We start from the raw sequence: 20,139 nt of genomic DNA, 5'->3' as shown, positions 1-20,139 counted from the left end.
AGCGGCCTCTGACTGAGTCAGAGTAGTAGATGCTGCCACCACCACTGCTGATGAATGAGATCCACTCCAGTCCTTTTCCAGGAGCCTGTCTGACCCAGGCCATGCCATAGCTGCTGAATGTGAATCCAGAGGCTGAACAGGTCAGTCTGTGAGATTCTCCAGGACGTTTAACCACCGAGTCAGATTGTGTCAGAGTCTGACCATCAACACCTGCAAAAGACATCCAGAAATATTATTTGAGCCTGAAATCAGAAGTCAGGTCAAAGTGAAGACACATGATGATCATCACCTGCCCAGCAGAGAATTAATATCAACAGTCCTGTCTTGCCGTCCATGGTGTCACACTGAGTGTCCTCTATCCTCCTCTCTGCACCCATATTAAGTAGGTGGAAGATCAAGTGAGTTTTGCATTGACTCCTCCTTCAAGTGCTTGATGAAGAACAAGATCATCAGTCAGTGTTGTACACACAAAAACTGCCCCATGAGATTATTTTGCAAGTTGCAGCACATCCATTGCATTTCAAAACGCACTTAGTTCATTTATTTTTCAAGTGTATCAAGAAATATATTGATATAAAATGCAATGATTTAAGTTGTGTGCACTGCTACTTGAAACACTTTTTTACCCAATTCTGGAGTCTCTTCATCAGAGAACCACTCAGTGTGTTTGAGGTGTGTTGCTTTCACTCAAATTAAAATGTGTTGTTAGACATCAACAATGCAAAGGAGAATACACACAATTCACTGGCTAAAACTTTTTGCTGGGTTGACTGCATTAATAAAGGACATAGAGTGATATCTGTGTGTCATTGTTTGGATTGAAGAGTTGTACTTTTGCTTTTGTGTGGTCTTACAGCGCCTCCTCTGGTGGCTTCATGTCACTCTGACACTGAGGGGTTTTTGTTCAGCTCTCTCATGGTTTGTGTCACTGTGGTCTCTGGCACAGTAATACACTGCAGTGTCTCCAGGCTGCATATTCTGTCCGCTTAGAGTCACTGTCTTGCTGGAGGCGACTAAGGTGAGACTGAACTGGCTCCTCAGAGAATCCTTGTAAGCTGTGTCTCCAGTATATATACTCCCAATCCACTCCAGTCCTTTCCCTGCAGGCTGTCTGATCCAAGCTGTGTAGTAGCTGCTGAGTGAATAGGAGACCTGACAGCTGATGGTCAGACGTTGTCCTGGCTGCACAGTCACAGAGGCTGGTTGAGTCAATGTTTGACACTTGACACCTGTTTCAATGAGAAAAACGTCATGTTGAATGAAAATCAGTCAGCATCAGAAAAAAGAGGGACTGCATCAGATGTGGTTACTCACAATCAGCTGCCAGCAGCAGCAGCAGAGCCACAGAGAACATGGTCATGATGAGATTGAAGTGCTGTGAGCTCTGAGAGCTGGATGTGAAGTTTTTATAGCTGAGGAAGAGGAGGAGGAAGGTCGCTGAGTTTGCATAGAATCCTTTTCTTCTGTCTTTTGTTTTAAAGAAAAGTATATGAGAAAGCATAAAAAAATCAAATGTGTTTCATTCTATAAACCACTTGACAAGAATGATCGATTAAAATTACAATTTAACTAAAATTATATATAAAAACATGATTAACATAAATATGGATACATTGGAATTTAGATCAGAACTTCTAGTGTCATATATGCCCTTTTAAAAACAATAATATAAAAAAAACAAAATAATTGAAGTATTCTTTAGTCCCCGAAGACTTTTAGAAGTGTTTAAATTGTTTTTAACTTATCTTGTTGATGTGATTTAATTCACGTTGTGTTGGAAGCCTTAGATGTGATGGTTGTTCAGAAATGCCACATGACCATCCACTCACCTTTTATAGCCACTTAACTAAAGCTGTGACAGGAGAAAAGCACCTGTTTTTCTCAATGATGTTTGTACTTTTTATTTTTATTTTATTTTTAGTATAATCTAGTGTAGATGACAAAGGGCTTTGAATTTATTATTATCTTGCATAATATATATTGAGAAAATTCATCATGAAGGCCTATTGCAAAACAACACTGTGTGTGGGTTTTTGTACAGCTGCTCAACCAACTCCAGTCACTGTGGGTCTCTGGCACAGTAATAAACAGCTGAATCTTCAGTCCTCAGACTGTTCATCTGCAGATACAGCTGCTGTCTGCTGTTGTCTCTGGAGATGGTGAAGCGGCCTCTGACTGAGTCAGAGTAGTAGATGTAGCTGCCACCACCACTGCTGATGTATGAGATCCACTCCAGTCCTTTTCCAGGAGCCTGTCTGACCCAGTTCATGCCATAGCTGCTGAATGTGAATCCAGAGGCTGAACAGGTCAGTCTGTGAGATTCTCCAGGACGTTTAACCACCGAGTCAGATTCCACCAGAGTCTGACCATCAACACCTGCAAAAGACATCCAGAAATATTATTTGAGCCTGAAATCAGAAGTCAGGTCAAAGTGAAGACACATGATGATCATCACCTGCCCAGCAGAGAATTAATATCAACAGTCCTGTCTTGCCGTCCATGGTGTCACACTGAGTGTCCTCTATCCTCCTCTCTGCACCCATATTAAGTAGGTGGAAGATCAAGTGAGTTTTGCATTGACTCCTCCTTCAAGTGCTTGATGAAGAACAAGATCATCAGTCAGTGTTGTACACACAAAAACTGCCCCATGAGGTTATTTAGCAAGTTTCAGGATCTGGTGCGTTTCAAAATGTGCTTTGCCCATTTATTTTTCAAGTGTGTCAATAATGTATTCATATAAGAAAATGGCTTGAGTCAAGTTGTGTGCACTGCTACTTGAAACACTTTTTTACCCAATTCTGGAGTCTCTTCATCAGAGAACCACTCAGTGTGTTTGAGGTGTGTTGCTTTCACTCGAATTAAAATGTGCTGTTAGACATCAACAATGCAAAGGAGAATACACACAATTCACTGGCTAAAACTTTTTGCTGGGTTGACTGCATTAATAAAGGACATAGAGTGATATCTGTGTGTCATTGTTTGGATTGAAGAGTTGTACTTTTGCTTTTGTGTGGTCTCAGAGCGCCTCCTCTGGTGGCTTCATGTCACTCTGACACTCTGAGGGGTTTTTGTTCAGCTCTCTCATGGTTTGTGTCACTGTGGTCTCTGGCACAGTAATACACTGCAGTGTCTCCAGGCTGCATATTCTGTCCGCTGAGAGTCACTGTGTTGCTGGAGGAGTCTAAGGTGAGACTGAACTGGCTCCTCAGAGAATCTTTGTAATATGTGGTGGATCCAACATATCCACTGCCGATCCACTCCAGTCCTTTCCCTGCAGGCTGTCTGATCCAAGCTGTGTAGTAGCTACTGACAGAATAGGAGACCTGACAGCTGATGGTCAGACGTTGTCCTGGCTGCACAGTCACAGAGGCCGGCTGTGTCAGCGTTTCACACTTGACACCTGTTGCAATAAGAAAAACGTCATGTTGAATGAAAATCAGTCAGCCTCAGAAAAAAGAGGGACTGCATCAGATGTGGTTACTCACAATCAGCTGCCAGCAGCAGCAGCAGAGCCACAGAGAACATGGTCATGATGAGGTTGAAGTGCTGTGAGCTCTGAGAGCTGGATGTGAAGTTTTTATAGCTGAGGAAGAGGAGGAGGAAGGTCGCTGAGTTTGCATAGAATCCTTTTCTTCTGTCTTTTGTTTTAAAGAAAAGTATATGAGAAAGCATAAAAAAATCAAATGTGTTTCATTCTATAAACCACTTGACAAGAATGATCGATTAAAATTACAATTTAACTAAAATTAAATTTAAAAACATGATTAACATAAATATGGATACATTGGAATTTAGATCAGAAGTTCAAGTGTCATATATGCCCTTTTAAAAACAATAATATAAAAAAAACAAAATAATTGAAGTATTCTTTAGTCCCCGAAGACTTTTAGAAGTTTTAGTTTTAGAACTTATCTTGTTCATGTGATTTAACTTCCGTTGTGTTGGAAGCCTTGGGTGTGATGGTTGTTCAGAAATGCCACATGACCATCCACTCACCTTTTATAGCCACTTAACTAAAGCTGTGACAGGAGAAAAGCACCTGTTTTTCTCAATGATGTTTGTACTTTTTATTTTTATTTTATTTTATTTTTAGTATAATCTAGTGTAGATGACAAAGGGCTTTGAATTCATTATTATCTTGAATAATATATATTGAGAAAATTCATCATGAAGGCCTATTGCAAAACAACACTGTGTGTGGGTTCATGGATAGCTGCTCAACCAACTCCAGTCACTGTGGGTCTCTGGCACAGTAATAAACAGCTGAATCTTCAGTCCTCAGACTGTTCATCTGCAGATACAGCTGCTGTCTGTTATTGTCTCTGGAGATGGTGAAGCGGCCTCTGACTGAGTCAGAGTAGTAGATGCTGGTGCCGCTTGGAGCGCTGATGTATGAGATCCACTCCAGTCCTTTTCCAGGAGCCTGTCTGACCCAGTGCATGCCATAGCTTCTGAATGTGAATCCAGAGGCTGAACAGGTCAGTCTGTGTGATTCTCCAGGACGTTTAACCACCGAGTCAGATTCCACCAGAGTCTGACCATCAACACCTGCCAAGAAAGAAAACCATGAATGAAACTGATGACACACAGACCAATGTCAATGTGCAATAAGGATCTATAAAGACGCGGACCTGTCCAGCAGATGGTCAATAGAAGCAGTGCCGTCCTGTAGTCCATCATGTTGAACTGTGTCCACTGCCCTTCTCTCTGCAGTCAGACATAAGAACTCAAGAGTTTTGCATCAACTCCTCCTCACACGGAGGAGGAAGCTGGATTTGACTCTGACGTCTGCCTGGTTTCCTGGGTCGTGTGAATCTGAATGAATCAAGTTTGTTGTTGTTGTTGAAAATTGAATATAAGTAAACGCCATGTTTTAAGTTCTATGAAGAAACTTGTAAAATTGCTCTATTGTGTTTTGGGATTTTTGCGCTGTTTCCTCAGTGCTTTGCATGTAGCCATGTGTGTTGATAGAGCTTTTTTTTTTTTTTTTTTTTCAAATGTTGCCCTTTTTTTTATTTCATATATTTCAGTATTTCCAAGCTTTCCGGATCTCTGAGTGAAGGAAGAAGAGGGTATTGAAAAGGGATGGATAGATTTCTAGCGACCTGATGTGTAGTCTTATAGCACCTCCTCTGGTGGCTTCATGTCACTCTGACACTTTCAGGGGTTTTTGTTCAGCTCTCTAATGGTTAGTGTCACTGTGGTCTCTGGCACAGTAATACACTGCAGTGTCTCCAGGCTGCATATTCTGTCCACTTAGAGTCATTGTGTTGCTGGAGGAGTCTAAAGTCATGCTGAACTGGCTCCTCAGATAATCTTTGTAATATGTGTTGTGTCCAAAGTGCCCACTGGCGACCCACTCCAGTCCTTTTCCTGCAGGCTGTCTGATCCAGTGTGTGCGATAGCTGCTGAGAGAAAAGGAGACCTGACAGTTGATGGTCAGACGTTGTCCTGGCTGCACAGTCAAAGAGGCCGGTTGAGTCAGCGTTTCACACTGGACACCTGTTGTAAAAAGGAAAATGTCCAGTTTACTCTAAAATCAATCAGCATAAGAAAAAACTGTTACAGTGTCAGATGCAGAGACTCACAATCAGCTGCCAGCAGCAGCAGCAGAGCCACAGAGAACATGGTCATGATGAGACTGAAGTGCTGTGAAGTCAGACCGCTTGATGTGAAGGATTTATAGGAAGCAGGAGGTCACTGAGTTTACATAGAGTCAAATGTTTAGTGGTTGAATAGAGAAGAAGAAAGAGACAAGTGTGAGTCAGTCTTTCCTTATGAAATACTTAAAAATTCCACTAAATAAAAAGATTTGGGCTATTTTGATTGACTGAAATCATAAATGTCGATAAAAAATATAGATAAAAATTATTTATTAGAAATTATTCATTCATTCGTTTTCCATACCCGCTTCTTCACGAGCTCAGGGTCACGGGAGGAATTATATAATGCAAGTAAATATTAGTTTGAATTTAAATTACAACTTTGAGGGCCATATGCCTTTTATAAAGTAGGAAAAACAATACATATTCAACAAAAATTCAATATATGTATTGTTTGGTGGTAGACCGTTCAGTGGTCGTCTGCAGCATCATTTCACCTTTAATAGACACTGGACGAAAGCTGTGAAAGGAGAAAAGCACCTGTTTTGGTAAATAGCGAACTTATATTGTTTCTTATCAAATCTAGTCCTGATTGCAAAGAGGTTTTACAGACATTATTATCTGGTAGAAAATTTATTATGAGGTACTATAACAAAATTTGTGTTTTTGTGCAGCTGCTCAACCAACTCCAGTCACTGTGGGGTCTCTGGCACAGTAATAAACAGCAGAATCTTCAGCTCTCAGACTGCTCATCTGTAGATACACCTGCTGTCTGTTATTGTTTCTGGAGATGGTGAAGTGGCCTCTGACTGAGTCAAAGTGGTAGATGTTGCTACTAGCCCCATGGGATGCCATCCACTGCAGTACTTTTCCAGGAGCCTGTCTGACCCAGACTATGTGATAGCTACTGAATGTGAATCCAGAGGCTGAACAGGTCAGTGCGTGAGATTCTTTTCACCACTGAGTCAGATTGTGTCAGAGTCTGACCATCAACACCTGCCGGGAGAAATAGATTCATTAATGATTCTCAAAATGAGAACATTTCCAAAACTCAACAAACATTACATGGAAACATTCTCACCTGCCCAGCAGAGAACCAACACCAAGAGTCCTGTCCTGCACTCCATCACATCAGACTGGGTGTCCACTGTCCTCAGTTGTCATGTTGCCACTGAGATAAATAGAAGTGGAAGACACACAGGTTTTGCATTGACTCCTCCTCAATACATGGACTTTGTGCTGCATCCAGACCGGTCCATCGAGAGCTGTTATATTAGTTCTACTTCTTATCCACTTTTTACCTGCTTTGGATAGTTTGTGTTTGTATTTAAGTGTACTTGTTTAAATTGCGCTTTCAAACATTTCTTGGCATGTTTGGAAACAGCTGCTGAGGAAATTAGAGCAGGGAAAGAAAAACTTTTGAGTGTCATCAGCTCATCAAAACAAAAAACAATTTTAATCTTCAAATTCAATTTACACAGACTAATGGGGGTTTATAGATTAAAGAAAAAAGAAAGGAATCTCACATGTGTAACCGTGTGATTTAATTCATAATAGAAGATCATTTAATCTTTGGCACATAATATGAGCTTTTGTATTCATTAAAAAATTCATCTATCTTCCTCTGTGTAACTTTTAGGTGATCATTTTATTTTTGTCTTACTGTAAATTTTCATTCCTGCAAGCGCTTTTCTTTTCTGTCCAGATTCAATCCAGTTTCAACCAACAGAACTATTTTAAACAGCAACGAAGACACGGAATAAATGGAACAACTTGTAGCCATAAAAAGAGGAAGTAGTTTTTGTACAAGGATCCTGTTATTTTTGTTCACTGTGGGTCTCTGGCACAGTAATACACTGCAGTGTCCTCAGTCTTCAGACTGCTCATCTGCAGATAGAGGTTACTACTGGAGTCGTCTCTGGAGATGGAGAATCTGCCCTTCACTGACTGGGAGTAGTAGATAGGTGTACTGTAAGTGCCAATGTATGCGATCCACTCCAGTCCTTTTCCAGGAGCCTGTCTGACCCAGGCCATATAGTAGCTGCTGAATGTGAATCCAGAGGCTGAACAGGTCAGTCTGTGAGATTCTCCAGGACGTTTAACCACTGGGTCAGATTCCACCAGAGTCTGACCATCAACACCTGCCAAGACAAAGAAAATCATAAATGTGTCCTATCTGATGGTTGCCTCACACTTGGAAGACAATGAACCATTTCAGATATTCACCTGCCCAGCAGATAGTCAGAAGCACCAATCCTGTCCTGAAGTCCATTGTGCCAAACTGGTTGTCTGCTGTCCTCGTTCTGCATAATGTTAAGTAGAGGTGGAGGTGTCAAAGTTTTGCATTGACTCCACCTTCCAGAAAGAAGAGAGTAGTTGACTAGGACTTCCTTCTTCTTTTTAATGAAAATGTTTGATGACTTGTAGGATGTGCAACTTGTTTTGAATGAACATTTGTAAAAAAAAATATATATCTTGGAGAAAAAAGAAAGTAGAATACACACACACGAACACACACACGTGTGGTTTTTTTCAGGGGGTGGGGAGTTAAATGATCTCATTCCTGATTTGCATGTATAATGAACTGATGCATGGTCTTAGAGCGCCTCCTCTGGTGGCTTCATGTCACTCTGGTTTTTGTTCAGCTCTCTAATGGTTTGTGTCACTGTGACTCTTTGGCACAGTAATACACTGCAGAGTCCTCTGGCTGTAAGTTGGACAGCCTCAGAGACACCATGCTGTTGCCGTCATCTCGACTGATTTCTGCACGACCTCTGACCCCGCTAGCATAAACGTTCCCACTGGCATCAGAGAAGCCACCACCTATCCACTCCAGTCCTTTTCCAGCAGGTTGTCTGATCCAATGCATAACACAGCAGCTAAACGTGAAGCCTGATCCCCTGCAGGAGAGATTCAGCGTCTCCCCTGGGCTTTTAAACACTGATGTGGAGGGAAGAGACTCCATGCTCTGACCAACACAACCTGAGGAGATGACAGGAGAGACAGTCAGACAATGATGGAGGAAGATTCCCAGTGTCGCTGACCGACCATCAGCCCATGTTGTCGGTGCCAAAGACAAAACTCACAGGATGCCGTGAGAGACACCAGCAGCAGAGTGAGTGTGTTCTTCATCCTGATGCTGGAGGTGTGACATGAGATGCTGCAGTCAAAGAAGAAGAGCAGCCAGCAGGACAGATGTACCCTGTGTAGAGAGGAGATTTGCATCAAGGAGGAGGGAGGGGCTCGTTTCCATGTATGTTGCAATCAAGTGGATATTAATATAGTTTTACTTCTCACTTCACACACCAAGAGTCAATGCAGGAGCAGAGACCATCAGGCAGACCTTTGGAGGAAGGCTTAGAGTAGAGGGGGAGAGACACATGGAAGCGTCTTTGCTTTACATTAAACACACTCTTTAATGAAATGTTGTAAGTTCACAAATGAAGGAATAATTGTGCAAAGGAATCCAGATACAAAAATTCTGATAATAATTTAGATAGAGAATATATAAATATTTTCTTTCATTTTTTTAAAGAAAATTATTCAAGACATTTTTGAGAAGAACTATTGTTTGAAATTTCAATGAATTAAAATGACATGTAAAAAAGATGTAATATTAATTATTGCCCATTTTGATTTAAAATGAAACTTCTTTAGAGTTAAAAGTCTCATTTTATAAACTAGGCCACAAAAAACAAAAAAAAACAAACATTCAAAATATACAACAAAAAAAAGGGGCTCAAAAAACATCTGATCAAAATCTAGTGCATTGTATTTACTGGGTTTAAATTGATAATTATCTTGAACACAGAGTGAAAACCCCATTATGATCGTGTGTATGACTTTTTGTGCAGCTGCTCAACCAACTCCAGTCACTGTGGGTTTCTGGCACAGTAATAAACAGCTGAATCTTCAGTCTTTAGACTGTTCATCTGCAGATACAGCTGCTGTCTGCTGTTGTCTCTAGAGATGGTGAAGCGGCCCCTGACTGAGTCAGAGTAGTAGATTCTGGCACCACCATTGCTGATGAATGAGATCCACTCCAGTCCTTTTCCAGGAGCCTGTCTGACCCAGGCCATGTTATAGCTGTTGAATGTGAATCCAGAGGCTGAACAGGTCAGTCTGTGAGATTCTCCAGGACTTTTAACCACAGAGTCAGATTGTGTCAGAGTCTGACCATCAACACCTGCTGAGACAAGAAGATGTGATCCAAGATTATTTCATTTCTAATCAAACTGTGCACAAGGCAAACAGAATGCAGACACATGATGATCATCACCTGACAAGCAGATAGTAAAAACCAGCAATCCTGTCCTGTAGTCCATCGTGTCAGACTGGGTGTCCTCTGTCCTCCTCTCTGCAGTCACATTAAGTAGGTGGAAGATCAAGTGAGTTTTGCATTGACTCCTCCTTTAAGTGCTTGATGAAGAACAAGATCATCAGTCAGTGTTGTACACACAAAAACTGCCCCATGAGATTATTTTGCAAGTTGCAGCACATCCATTGCATTTCAAAACGCACTTAGTTCATTTATTTTTCAAGTGTATCAAGAAATATATTGATATAAAATGCAATGATTTAAGTTGTGTGCACTGCTACTTGAAACACTTTTTTACCCAATTCTGGAGTCTCTTCATCAGAGAACCACTCAGTGTGTTTGAGGTGTGTTGCTTTCACTAGAATTAAAATGTGTTGTTAGACATCAACAATGCAAAGGAGAAGACACACAATTCACTGGCTAAAACTTTTTGCTGGGTTGACTGCATTAATAAAGGACATAGAGTGATATCTGTGTGTCATTGTTTGGATTGAAGAGTTGTACTTTTGCTTTCGTGTGGTCTCAGAGCGCCTAATCTGGTGGCTTCATGTCACTCTGACACTCTGAGGGATTTTTGTTCAGCTCTCTCATGGTTTGTGTCACTGTGGTCTCTGGCACAGTAATACACTGCAGTGTCTCCAGGCTGCATATTCTGTCCGCTGAGAGTCACTGTGTTGCTGGAGGAGTCTAAGGTGAGACTGAACTGGCTCCTCAGAGAATCTTTGAAATGTGTCCCTCCAGTATATTTCATCCCAATCCACTCCAGTCCTTTCCCTGCAGGCTGTCTGATCCAAGCTGTCCAATAGCTGCTGACAGAATAGGAGACCTGACAGCTGATGGTCAGACTTTGTCCTGGCTGCACAGTCACAGAGGCCGGCTGAGTCAGCGTTTCACACTTGACACCTGTTGCAATAAGAAAAACGTCATCTTGAATGAAAATCAGTCAGCATCAGAAAAAAATGTGACTGCATCAGATGTGGTTACTCACAATCAGCTGCCAGCAGCAGCAGCAGAGCCACAGAGAACATGGTCATGATGAGACTGAAGTGCTGTGAAGTCTGAGAGCTGGATTTACAGATTATATAGCAGAGGAAGCAGGAGGTCACTGAGTTTGCATAGAATCAAATGTTTAGTGGTTGAATGGTGAGGAATAAAGAGACATGTGGGAAATATTCATGAAACGCACATTGTTTTATGACATGTTAAAAAATGCACAAATGAAGGATTGATTGCAAAAAAGAATCAAAGACAGCAAATGTCAATAATGAACTGGCGACTTATCCAGGGTGTACCCTGCCTTCGCCCTAAGACAGCTAGGATAGGCTCCAGCAGACCCCCGTGACCCTGAATAGGAATAAGCGGGTATAGAAGATGAATGAATGATGAAAAGGATTCAAACAATGAAAATGTTTGTTTTTCAAGAAAATTATGTGAGAAATGATTATGATTATAAAATGAATAATAATAATAATAATAATAATAATAATAATAATAATCATAATAATAATAATAATAATATGGTAAATTAACATAAGAAGAAGCTTGTCTAAAAATGAAAAGGTTCATCATCATTATATTCTTATTTAAAATATTAAATGTTGTATATAACTGTAAATTTCACATATAAAATGGTTTTGACAAGATTCATTGTCTTTAAAAACAAACAAAAAAAAGCACGTGTATATTCTATTCTATTTCTCAATGATGGTTATACAGTCTTTATTCATTAGTAAAATCTAGTAGAGTAGAGTAGAGTATTAGAGTAGATAACAAGGGAGTTTCCAGTGACTGGTGTCTTTAACTAGAGAGAGTGTGAAAATGTGTCACGCAGGCTTATTGCGCAGTTAAATTTGTGTGTGGCTTTTTGTACAGCTGCTCAACCAACTCCAGTCACTGTGAGTCTCTGGCACAGTAATAAATTCATTCCAGTCCTTTTCCTACAGGCTGTCTGATCCAATGTGTCCAATAGCTACTGACAGAATAGGAGACCTGACAGCTGATGGTCAGATGTTGTCCTGGCTGCACAGTCACAGAGGGCGGCTGAATCAGCGTTTCACACTTGACACCTGTGGAGGAAGACATGAACAATGAAGCAGTGTTCTAACAGTGAGCGCTCAGTGTGAGCTGATCATACTGTCAGTGTCTCTGCCTCAGTGACACTCACTGGATCCAGCAGCCAGCAGCAGCAGCAGCAGAGCTACAGACAACATGGTGACGACTGAAGGTGGTCCAGTGAGAGCCTCTCTTCTTCTTCTTCCTCTTCTTCTGCTGAGACTGATAGCATGACATCAGGTATTTATAGCAGGACGTAGGAGGCTCACTTTGCATAGAGAGAAACGCATTGGCTCTAAATTGAGCAGGAAGATAATGTGGCCATTAGGCCTATATTCAAATGTATTTTGTTTGTAGTTTCTGCCTAACAGGTAATTCTAATTTTATTTTTGAATAAAATCTATTTTATTCTAAAAGCAAAACGAAACATAATTTTTCCAAGAATTATTAAAGTCCAATTTGATTGGATTCACTGTGAATGATCAAACTAAGGACAGACAATAATTTCATTTGTATGATTGTGTTCAAATGTACAACATGAACCAAGAGATTTGATTCCACGAAAAAAGTGCATGTTTTGAAAACTCTCCTCAAGTTGACACTGTGGTTGTTGTTTGGAGGTTTTTGTGCAGCTGTGCAGCTTCTTTCAGTCACTGTGGCTGTCGAGCACAGAAGTAAACAGCAGAATCTTCTGCTGTCAGGCTGCTGATCTGGAGGAACTGAGTGCTGCGTGGAACATCTTCAGTCATGCTGAAACGACTCTGGAAGGAGCTGGCGTAGATAGCAGAGTTTGAACCAGTGTCCATCCTCCCCATCCACTCCAGAGCTTTTCCTGGCTTCTGTCGTATCCAGTGAATGTTGTTGCTTGTCATGCTATATCCTGATATGATGCAGGACATCCTCACTGTCTCTCCAGGACTCTTCACTGCTGACTGAGACTGATCCAGTTTGATTTCACTCCAGACTCCTGGATGTAAAGACACAGTGATGAATATTAAAGTGGCCACACAGACACACAGAGAAGAAGTAGCAGAACAGTGATCTCACCATGAATAGTCAGTAAGAATAATAAACTGCTGATGACTGCACTCTCCATTCTGTGAGAAACTCAGCAGTGTCCACTGATCAGAGCAGAAATGTGTGACTGTTCCACTGTTCAGTGCTCAGCTCCTGTTTATAAGACAGGAAGTTTGCATGTCTCCTCTGAGGGGGAAACATGGTACATATGAATTTTCATAATTGGGTGGTTTATGCAACCTCTGCAGGACTTTAGAGAAGACAGAATGTATGAAACTACAACTTTTCCCCTTGAGTACATTCACATGTTATTTATAGATCAAAGTTTCTAAACTGTTCTGCATGAACAACATAAACTACATGCATGTTAAATCATTTAAATCAGTAACTTCCATCATATCTGTTTTAAATTATATGATGGCAATATAAAATGACTGATGTCAGTAAATAGGCAGTTGATGTTGACATTTTTTTTCAACTTTTTGATGATTGTTAAATTATCTGTAAAGTAATAGAAGTCACACTGTCAACACAATCTCTAACAGCCATCATGTGAAACAAGAGCGCCCCCTCTGGTTGTTTGACTCTGCAGGCACTGAGGAGTGACGAGTTGTGTTTTTGTACAGTGTTGCTGGTTCCTGTGTCACTGTGACTCTCTGGCACAGTAATAAACAGCAGAATCTTCAGTCCTCAGACTGTTCATCTGCAGATACACCTGCTTTCTGCTGTTGTCTCTGGAGGCAGTAAAGCGGCCTCTGACTGAGTCAGAGTAGAATTTTCTGTCATCATCATATTCAATCCAGGCGATCCACTCCAGTCCTTTTCCAGCACCCTGTCTGATCCAAGCAACGCTAATAGCACTACTAAACCCTGAATAAGTGCAGATCAGTCTGTGAGAGTCTCCAGGTCTTTTAACCACTGACTCAGACTCAGTCAAGGTTTGACCCTCAGCACCTGGGAAGAATAAAACTCATTAGCGCTGTGCAGCTCATTAAACAAGCAACAAAGTAACAACAAATCTTACCTGCCCAGTAAACAGACAGGATGAGCAAAACAACTAAATAATCAGCTCTGGTCATTTTCAGACAGTTGTCTCTGTCCAGTCTGCAGTGTGACTGTCAGTGATTTGACCTCAGCAACACATATGTAGAGATGAAGAGACCAGACATTTGCATTGACTCCTCCCCCTCGGTGGAAACACCTTTGATGTCTGGACTGAGAGAAAATTCAAATCATTATTTTAATGCGGCCACAACGATTCTGAACTCAATTATTTTTCCATCCAGTTTTGAACTTATTGTTCAGTGAAGATGGCGTTGATACAAACTTATCCTGTTATTTTTGGATCACTTATTGTAGCGTCTATTATCATATCAATTCCTGCAGTTGAAGACCGAAATAGAACTCTTGTCAATATTTTTGTCATTGTGACAAAAGAAGTTGGTGCAGCTGAGAGACAGGAAGTCACAGCCCCACAGCATGATGAGTGTCCTGTCTTCTGTCCCGGCTGACTGCATGTGTTCTACTGCCCTCTGTTGGACATTGTGTGGGAAAAGCTCAGCAGTGTTTTTGTAGGACGCGGCTGCTTTCGTTCATCACTGTGACTCTCTGGCACAGTAATACACTGCAGTGTCTCCAGGCTGCATATTCTGTCCGCTGAGAGTCACTGTGTTGCTGGAGGAGTCTAAGGTGATACTGAACTGGCTCCTCAGAGAATCTTTGTATTCTGCTGTGCATCCAGAACAGCTATATCCAATCCACTCCAGTCCCTTTCCTGCAGGCTGTCTGATCCAGTTAGTACCATAGCTGCTGAGTGAATAGGAGACCTGACAGTTGATGGTCAGACGTTGTCCTGGCTGCACAGTCACAGAGGTCGGCTGAGTCAGCGTTTGACACTTGACACCTGTGGAGGAAGACATGAACATTGAAGCAGTGTTCTAACAGTGAGCGCTCAGTGTGAGCTGATCATACTGTCAGTGTCTCTGCCTCAGTGACACTCACTGGATCCAGCAGCCAACAGCAGCAGCAGCAGAGCTACAGACAACATGGTGACAACTGAAGGTGGTCCAGTGAGAGCCTCTCTTCTTCTTCTGCTGAGACTGACGGCATGATGCCAGGTCTTTATAGCAGGATGTAGGAGGTTCACTTTGCATAGAGAGAAACACACAGGTTATAAGAGAAGAGTCAGACATGTTGTCAGTCACCCTTGACACCACTAGTGAAGGCATGAGGGGACTCAAGTTGTTGAGGTGGTTCAATAATGTTCTCAGTGACAGTCCTGACTGGCTAAATTTCATAACTTTACATCACACAATGGCATTGGATCGTGGCAACTGACACAAAAAACCTCTTTCATATGTTTTTAACTTATCTTGTTGATGTGATTTAACTCACGTTGTGTTGGAAGCCTTAGATGTGATGGTTGTTCAGAAATGCCACTTGACCATCCATTCACCTTTTATAGCCACTTAACTAAAGCTGTGACAGGAGAAAAGCACCTGTTTTTCTCAATGATGTTTGTACTTTTTATTTTAATTTTATTTTTAGTAAAATCTAGTGTGGATGACAAAGGATTTTAAATTCATTTTAATCTTGAATAATATATATTGAGAAAATTCATCATGAAGGCCTATTGCAAAACAATACTGTGTGTGGGTTTTTGTACAGCTGCTCAACCAACTCCAGTCACTGTGGGTCTCTGGCACAGTAATAAACAGCTGAATCTTCAGTCCTCAGACTGTTCATCTGCAGATACAGCTGCTGTCTGCTGTTGTCTCTGGAGATGGTGAAGCGGCCTCTGACTGAGTCAGAGTAGAACATCCCACTACTATCAGTGTATATAAACGCAATCCACTCCAGTCCTTTTCCAGGAGCCTGTCTGACCCAGGCCATGTGATAGCTGCTGAATGTGAATCCAGAGGCTGAACAGGTCAGTCTGTGAGATTCTCCAGGACTTTTTACCACCGAATCAGATTCCACCAGAGTCTGACCATCAACACCTGCAAAAGACATCCAGAAATATTATTTGAGCCTGAAATCAGAAGTCAGGTCAAAGTGAAGACACATGATGATCATCACCTGCCCAGCAGAGAATTAATATCAACAGTCCTGTCTTGCCGTCCATGGTGTCACACTGAGTGTCCTCTATCCTCCTCTCTGCAGTCACATTAAGTAGGTGGAAGATCAAGTGAGTTTTGCATTGACTCCTCCTTTAAGTGCTTGATGTAGAACAAGATCATCAGTCAGTGTTGCACACACAAAAACTGCCCCATGAGTTTATTCACAAGTTGCAACACACCCATTGCATTTCAAAATGCACTTTTCCCATTTATTTTTCAAGTGTATCAGGAAATATATTGATATAAAAATGCAATGATTTAAGTTGTGTGCACTGCTACATGAAACAATTTCAATCCGATACTGGAAAAACTTCATTAGACAACCACTCACAATGTGTTTAAAATGTTTTGACTTTTTACTGCACCTAAAAATATACTGTCAGAGATCTATGATGCAAAGGTGAATACAACAAATTCAGTGGCCAAAACATTTTTCCTGGGTTGACACCATTAGTGGTGGACATAGAGTGATATTTGTTTGTTGTTTGTTTAAATTGTTTTTAACTTATCTTGTTGATGTGATTTAATTCACGTTGTGTTGGAAGCCTGAGATGTGATGGTTGTTCAGAAATGCCACATGACCATCCACTCACCTTTTATAGCCACTTAACTAAAGCTGTGACAGGAGAAAAGCACCTGTTTTTCTCAATGATGTTTGTACTTTTTATTTTAATTTTATTTTTAGTATAATCTAGTGTAGATGACAAAGGATTTTGAATTCATTATTATCTTGCATAATATATATTGAGAAAATTCATCATGAAGGCCTATTGCAAAACAACACTGTGTGTGGGTTTTTGTACAGCTGCTCAACCAACTCCAGTTACTGTGGGTCTCTGGCACAGTAATAAACAGCTGAATCTTCAGTTCTCAGACTGTTCATCTGCAGATACAGCTGCTGTCTGTTATTGTCTCTGGAGATGGTGAAGCGGCCCCTGACTGAGTCAGAGTAGTGAGTTGTGCCACCATTATAATGTATCCATCCGATCCACTCCAGTCCTTTTCCAGGAGCCTGTCTGACCCAGTTCATGCCATAGCTGCTGAATGTGAATCCAGAGGCTGAACAGGTCAGTCTGTGAGATTCTCCAGGACGTTTAACCACCGAGTCAGATTCCACCAGAGTCTGACCATCAACACCTGCTGAGACAAGAAGATGTGATCCAAGATTATTTCATTTCTAATCAAACTGTGCACAAGGCAAACAGAATGCAGACCAATGATGATCATCACCTGACAAGCAGATAGTAAAAACCAGCAATCCTGTCCTGTAGTCCATCGTGTCAGACTGGGTGTCCTCTGTCCTCCTCTCTGCAGTCACATTAAGTAGGTGGAAGATCAAGTGAGTTTTGCATTGACTCCTCCTTCAAGTGCTTGATGAAGAACAAGATCATCAGTCAGTGTTGTACACACAAAAACTGCCCCATGAGATTATTTTGCAAGTTGCAGCACATCCATTGCATTTCAAAACGCACTTAGTTCATTTATTTTTCAAGTGTATCAAGAAATATATTGATATAAAATGCAATGATTTAAGTTGTGTGCACTGCTACTTGAAACACTTTTTTACCCAATTCTGGAGTCTCTTCATCAGAGAACCACTCAGTGTGTTTGAGGTGTGTTGCTTTCACTAGAATTAAAATGTGTTGTTAGACATCAACAATGCAAAGGATAAGACACACAATTCACTGGCTAAAACTTTTTGCTGGGTTGACTGCATTAATAAAGGACATAGAGTGATATCTGTGTGTCATTGTTTGGATTGAAGAGTTGTACTTTTGCTTTCGTGTGGTCTCAGAGCGCCTCCTCTGGTGGCTTCATGTCACTCTGACACTCTGAGGGGTTTTTGTTCAGCTCTCTCATGGTTTGTGTCACTGTGGTCTCTGGCACAGTAATACACTGCAGTGTCTCCAGGCTGCATATTCTGTCCGCTGAGAGTCACTGTGTTGCTGGAGGAGTCTAAGGTGAGACTGAACTGGCTCCTCAGAGAATCTTTGTAATATGTGGTGGATCCAACATATCCACTGCCGATCCACTCCAGTCCTTTTCCTGAAGGCTGTCTGATCCAAGCTGTCCAATAGCTACTGACAGAATAGGAGACCTGACAGCTGATGGTCAGACGTTGTCCTGGCTGCACAGTCACAGAGGCCGGCTGTGTCAGTGTTTCACACTTGACACCTGTTGCAATAAGAAAAACGTCATGTTGAATGAAAATCAGTCAGCCTCAGAAAAAAGAGGGACTGCATCAGATGTGGTTACTCACAATCAGCTGCCAGCAGCAGCAGCAGAGCCACAGAGAACATGGTCATGATGAGGTTGAAGTGCTGTGAGCTCTGAGAGCTGGATGTGAAGTTTTTATAGCTGAGGAAGAGGAGGAGGAAGGTCGCTGAGTTTGCATAGAATCCTTTTCTTCTGTCTTTTGTTTTAAAGAAAAGTATATGAGAAAGCATAAAAAAATCAAATGTGTTTCATTCTATAAACCACTTGACAAGAATAATCGATTAAAATCACAATTTAACTAAAATTAAATTTAAAAACATGATTAACATAAATATGGATACATTGGATTTTAGATCAGAAGTTCAAGTGTCATATATGCCCTTTTAAAAACAATAATATAAAAAAAAACAAAATAATTGAAGTATTCTTTAGTCCCCGAAGACTTTTAGAAGTTTTAGTTTTAGAACTTATCTTGTTCATGTGATTTAACTTCCGTTGTGTTGGAAGCCTTAGATGTGATGGTTGTTCAGAAATGCCACATGACCATCCACTCACCTTTTATAGCCACTTAACTAAAGCTGTGACAGGAGAAAAGCACCTGTTTTTCTCAATGATGTTTGTACTTTTTATTTTTATTTTATTTTATTTTTAGTATAATCTAGTGTAGATGACAAAGGGCTTTGAATTCATTATTATCTTGCATAATATATATTGAGAAAATTCATCATGAAGGCCTATTGCAAAACAACACTGTGTGTGGGTTCATGGATAGCTGCTCAACCAACTCCAGTCACTGTGGGTCTCTGGCACAGTAATAAACAGCTGAATCTTCAGTTCTCAGACTGTTCATCTGCAGATACAGCTGCTGTCTGCTGTTGTCTCTGGAGATGGTGAAGCGGCCTCTGACCGAGTCAGAGTAGTAGATGTAGCTGCCACCACCACTGCTGATGTATGAGATCCACTCCAGTCCTTTTCCAGGAGCCTGTCTGACCCAGGCCATGTGATAGCTGCTGAATGTGAATCCAGAGTCTGAACAGGTCAGTCTGTGAGATTCTCCAGGACGTTTAACCACCGAGTCAGATTCCAGCAGAGTCTGACCATCAACACCTGCTGAGACAAGAAGATGTGATCCAAGATTATTTCATTTCTAATCAAACTGTGCACAAGGCAAACAGAATGCAGACCAATGATGATCATCACCTGACAAGCAGATAGTAAAAACCAGCAATCCTGTCCTGTAGTCCATCGTGTCAGACTGGGTGTCCTCTGTCCTCCTCTCTGCAGTCACATTAAGTAGGTGGAAGATCAAGTGAGTTTTGCATTGACTCCTCCTTCAAGTGCTTGATGAAGAACAAGATCATCAGTCAGTGTTGTACACACAAAAACTGCCCCATGAGATTATTTTGCAAGTTGCAGCACATCCATTGCATTTCAAAACGCACTTAGTTCATTTATTTTTCAAGTGTATCAGGAAATATATTGATATAAAATGCAATGAGTTAAGTTGTGTGCACTGCTACTTGAAACACTTTTTTACCCAATTCTGGAGTCTCTTCATCAGAGAACCACTCAGTGTGTTTGAGGTGTGTTGCTTTCACTAGAATTAAAATGTGTTGTTAGACATCAACAATGCAAAGGAGAAGACACACAATTCACTGGCTAAAACTTTTTGCTGGGTTGACTGCATTAATAAAGGACATAGAGTGATATCTGTGTGTCATTGTTTGGATTGAAGAGTTGTACTTTTGCTTTTGTGTGGTCTCAGAGCGCCTCCTCTGGTGGCTTCATGTCACTGTGACACTCTGAGGGGTTT

The 20,139-nt window shown here is 41.1% G+C and overlaps 1 protein-coding gene and 1 gene segment (V, D, J or C); both read right to left on the bottom strand.

Moving 5' to 3' along the window:
* Positions 1–18,430, bottom strand: part of LOC142886568 (immunoglobulin mu heavy chain-like) — a 59,285-nt gene extending 40,855 nt beyond the window's left edge. The window contains exons 1-2 of the mRNA XM_076023579.1: positions 18,370–18,430; positions 14,590–14,893 (exon numbers count right to left, since the gene is read on the bottom strand). Coding sequence (XP_075879694.1) covers positions 14,590–14,893; positions 18,370–18,415 — 350 coding nt within the window. The 5' untranslated portion in view covers positions 18,416–18,430. The remainder of the gene's footprint in view (positions 1–14,589; positions 14,894–18,369) is intronic.
* On the bottom strand, positions 1,092–2,773 carry LOC142886789 (immunoglobulin heavy variable 3-48-like). The segment is given in 3 exon segments: positions 1,092–1,229; positions 1,315–2,376; positions 2,456–2,773. Coding segments are annotated over 2 exon segments (405 nt in total).
* Positions 18,431–20,139: the final 1,709 nt, after the last annotated feature.

The sequence above is a fragment of the Nelusetta ayraudi genome, unplaced genomic scaffold (genome assembly GCF_046127955.1).
Source record: "Nelusetta ayraudi isolate G7.1 ecotype Tasmania unplaced genomic scaffold, CSIRO-AGI_Nayr_v1 ptg000016l, whole genome shotgun sequence".
Taxonomy (NCBI): domain Eukaryota; kingdom Metazoa; phylum Chordata; class Actinopteri; order Tetraodontiformes; family Monacanthidae; genus Nelusetta; species Nelusetta ayraudi.
This window is presented reverse-complemented; position numbering and strand designations above follow the sequence as displayed.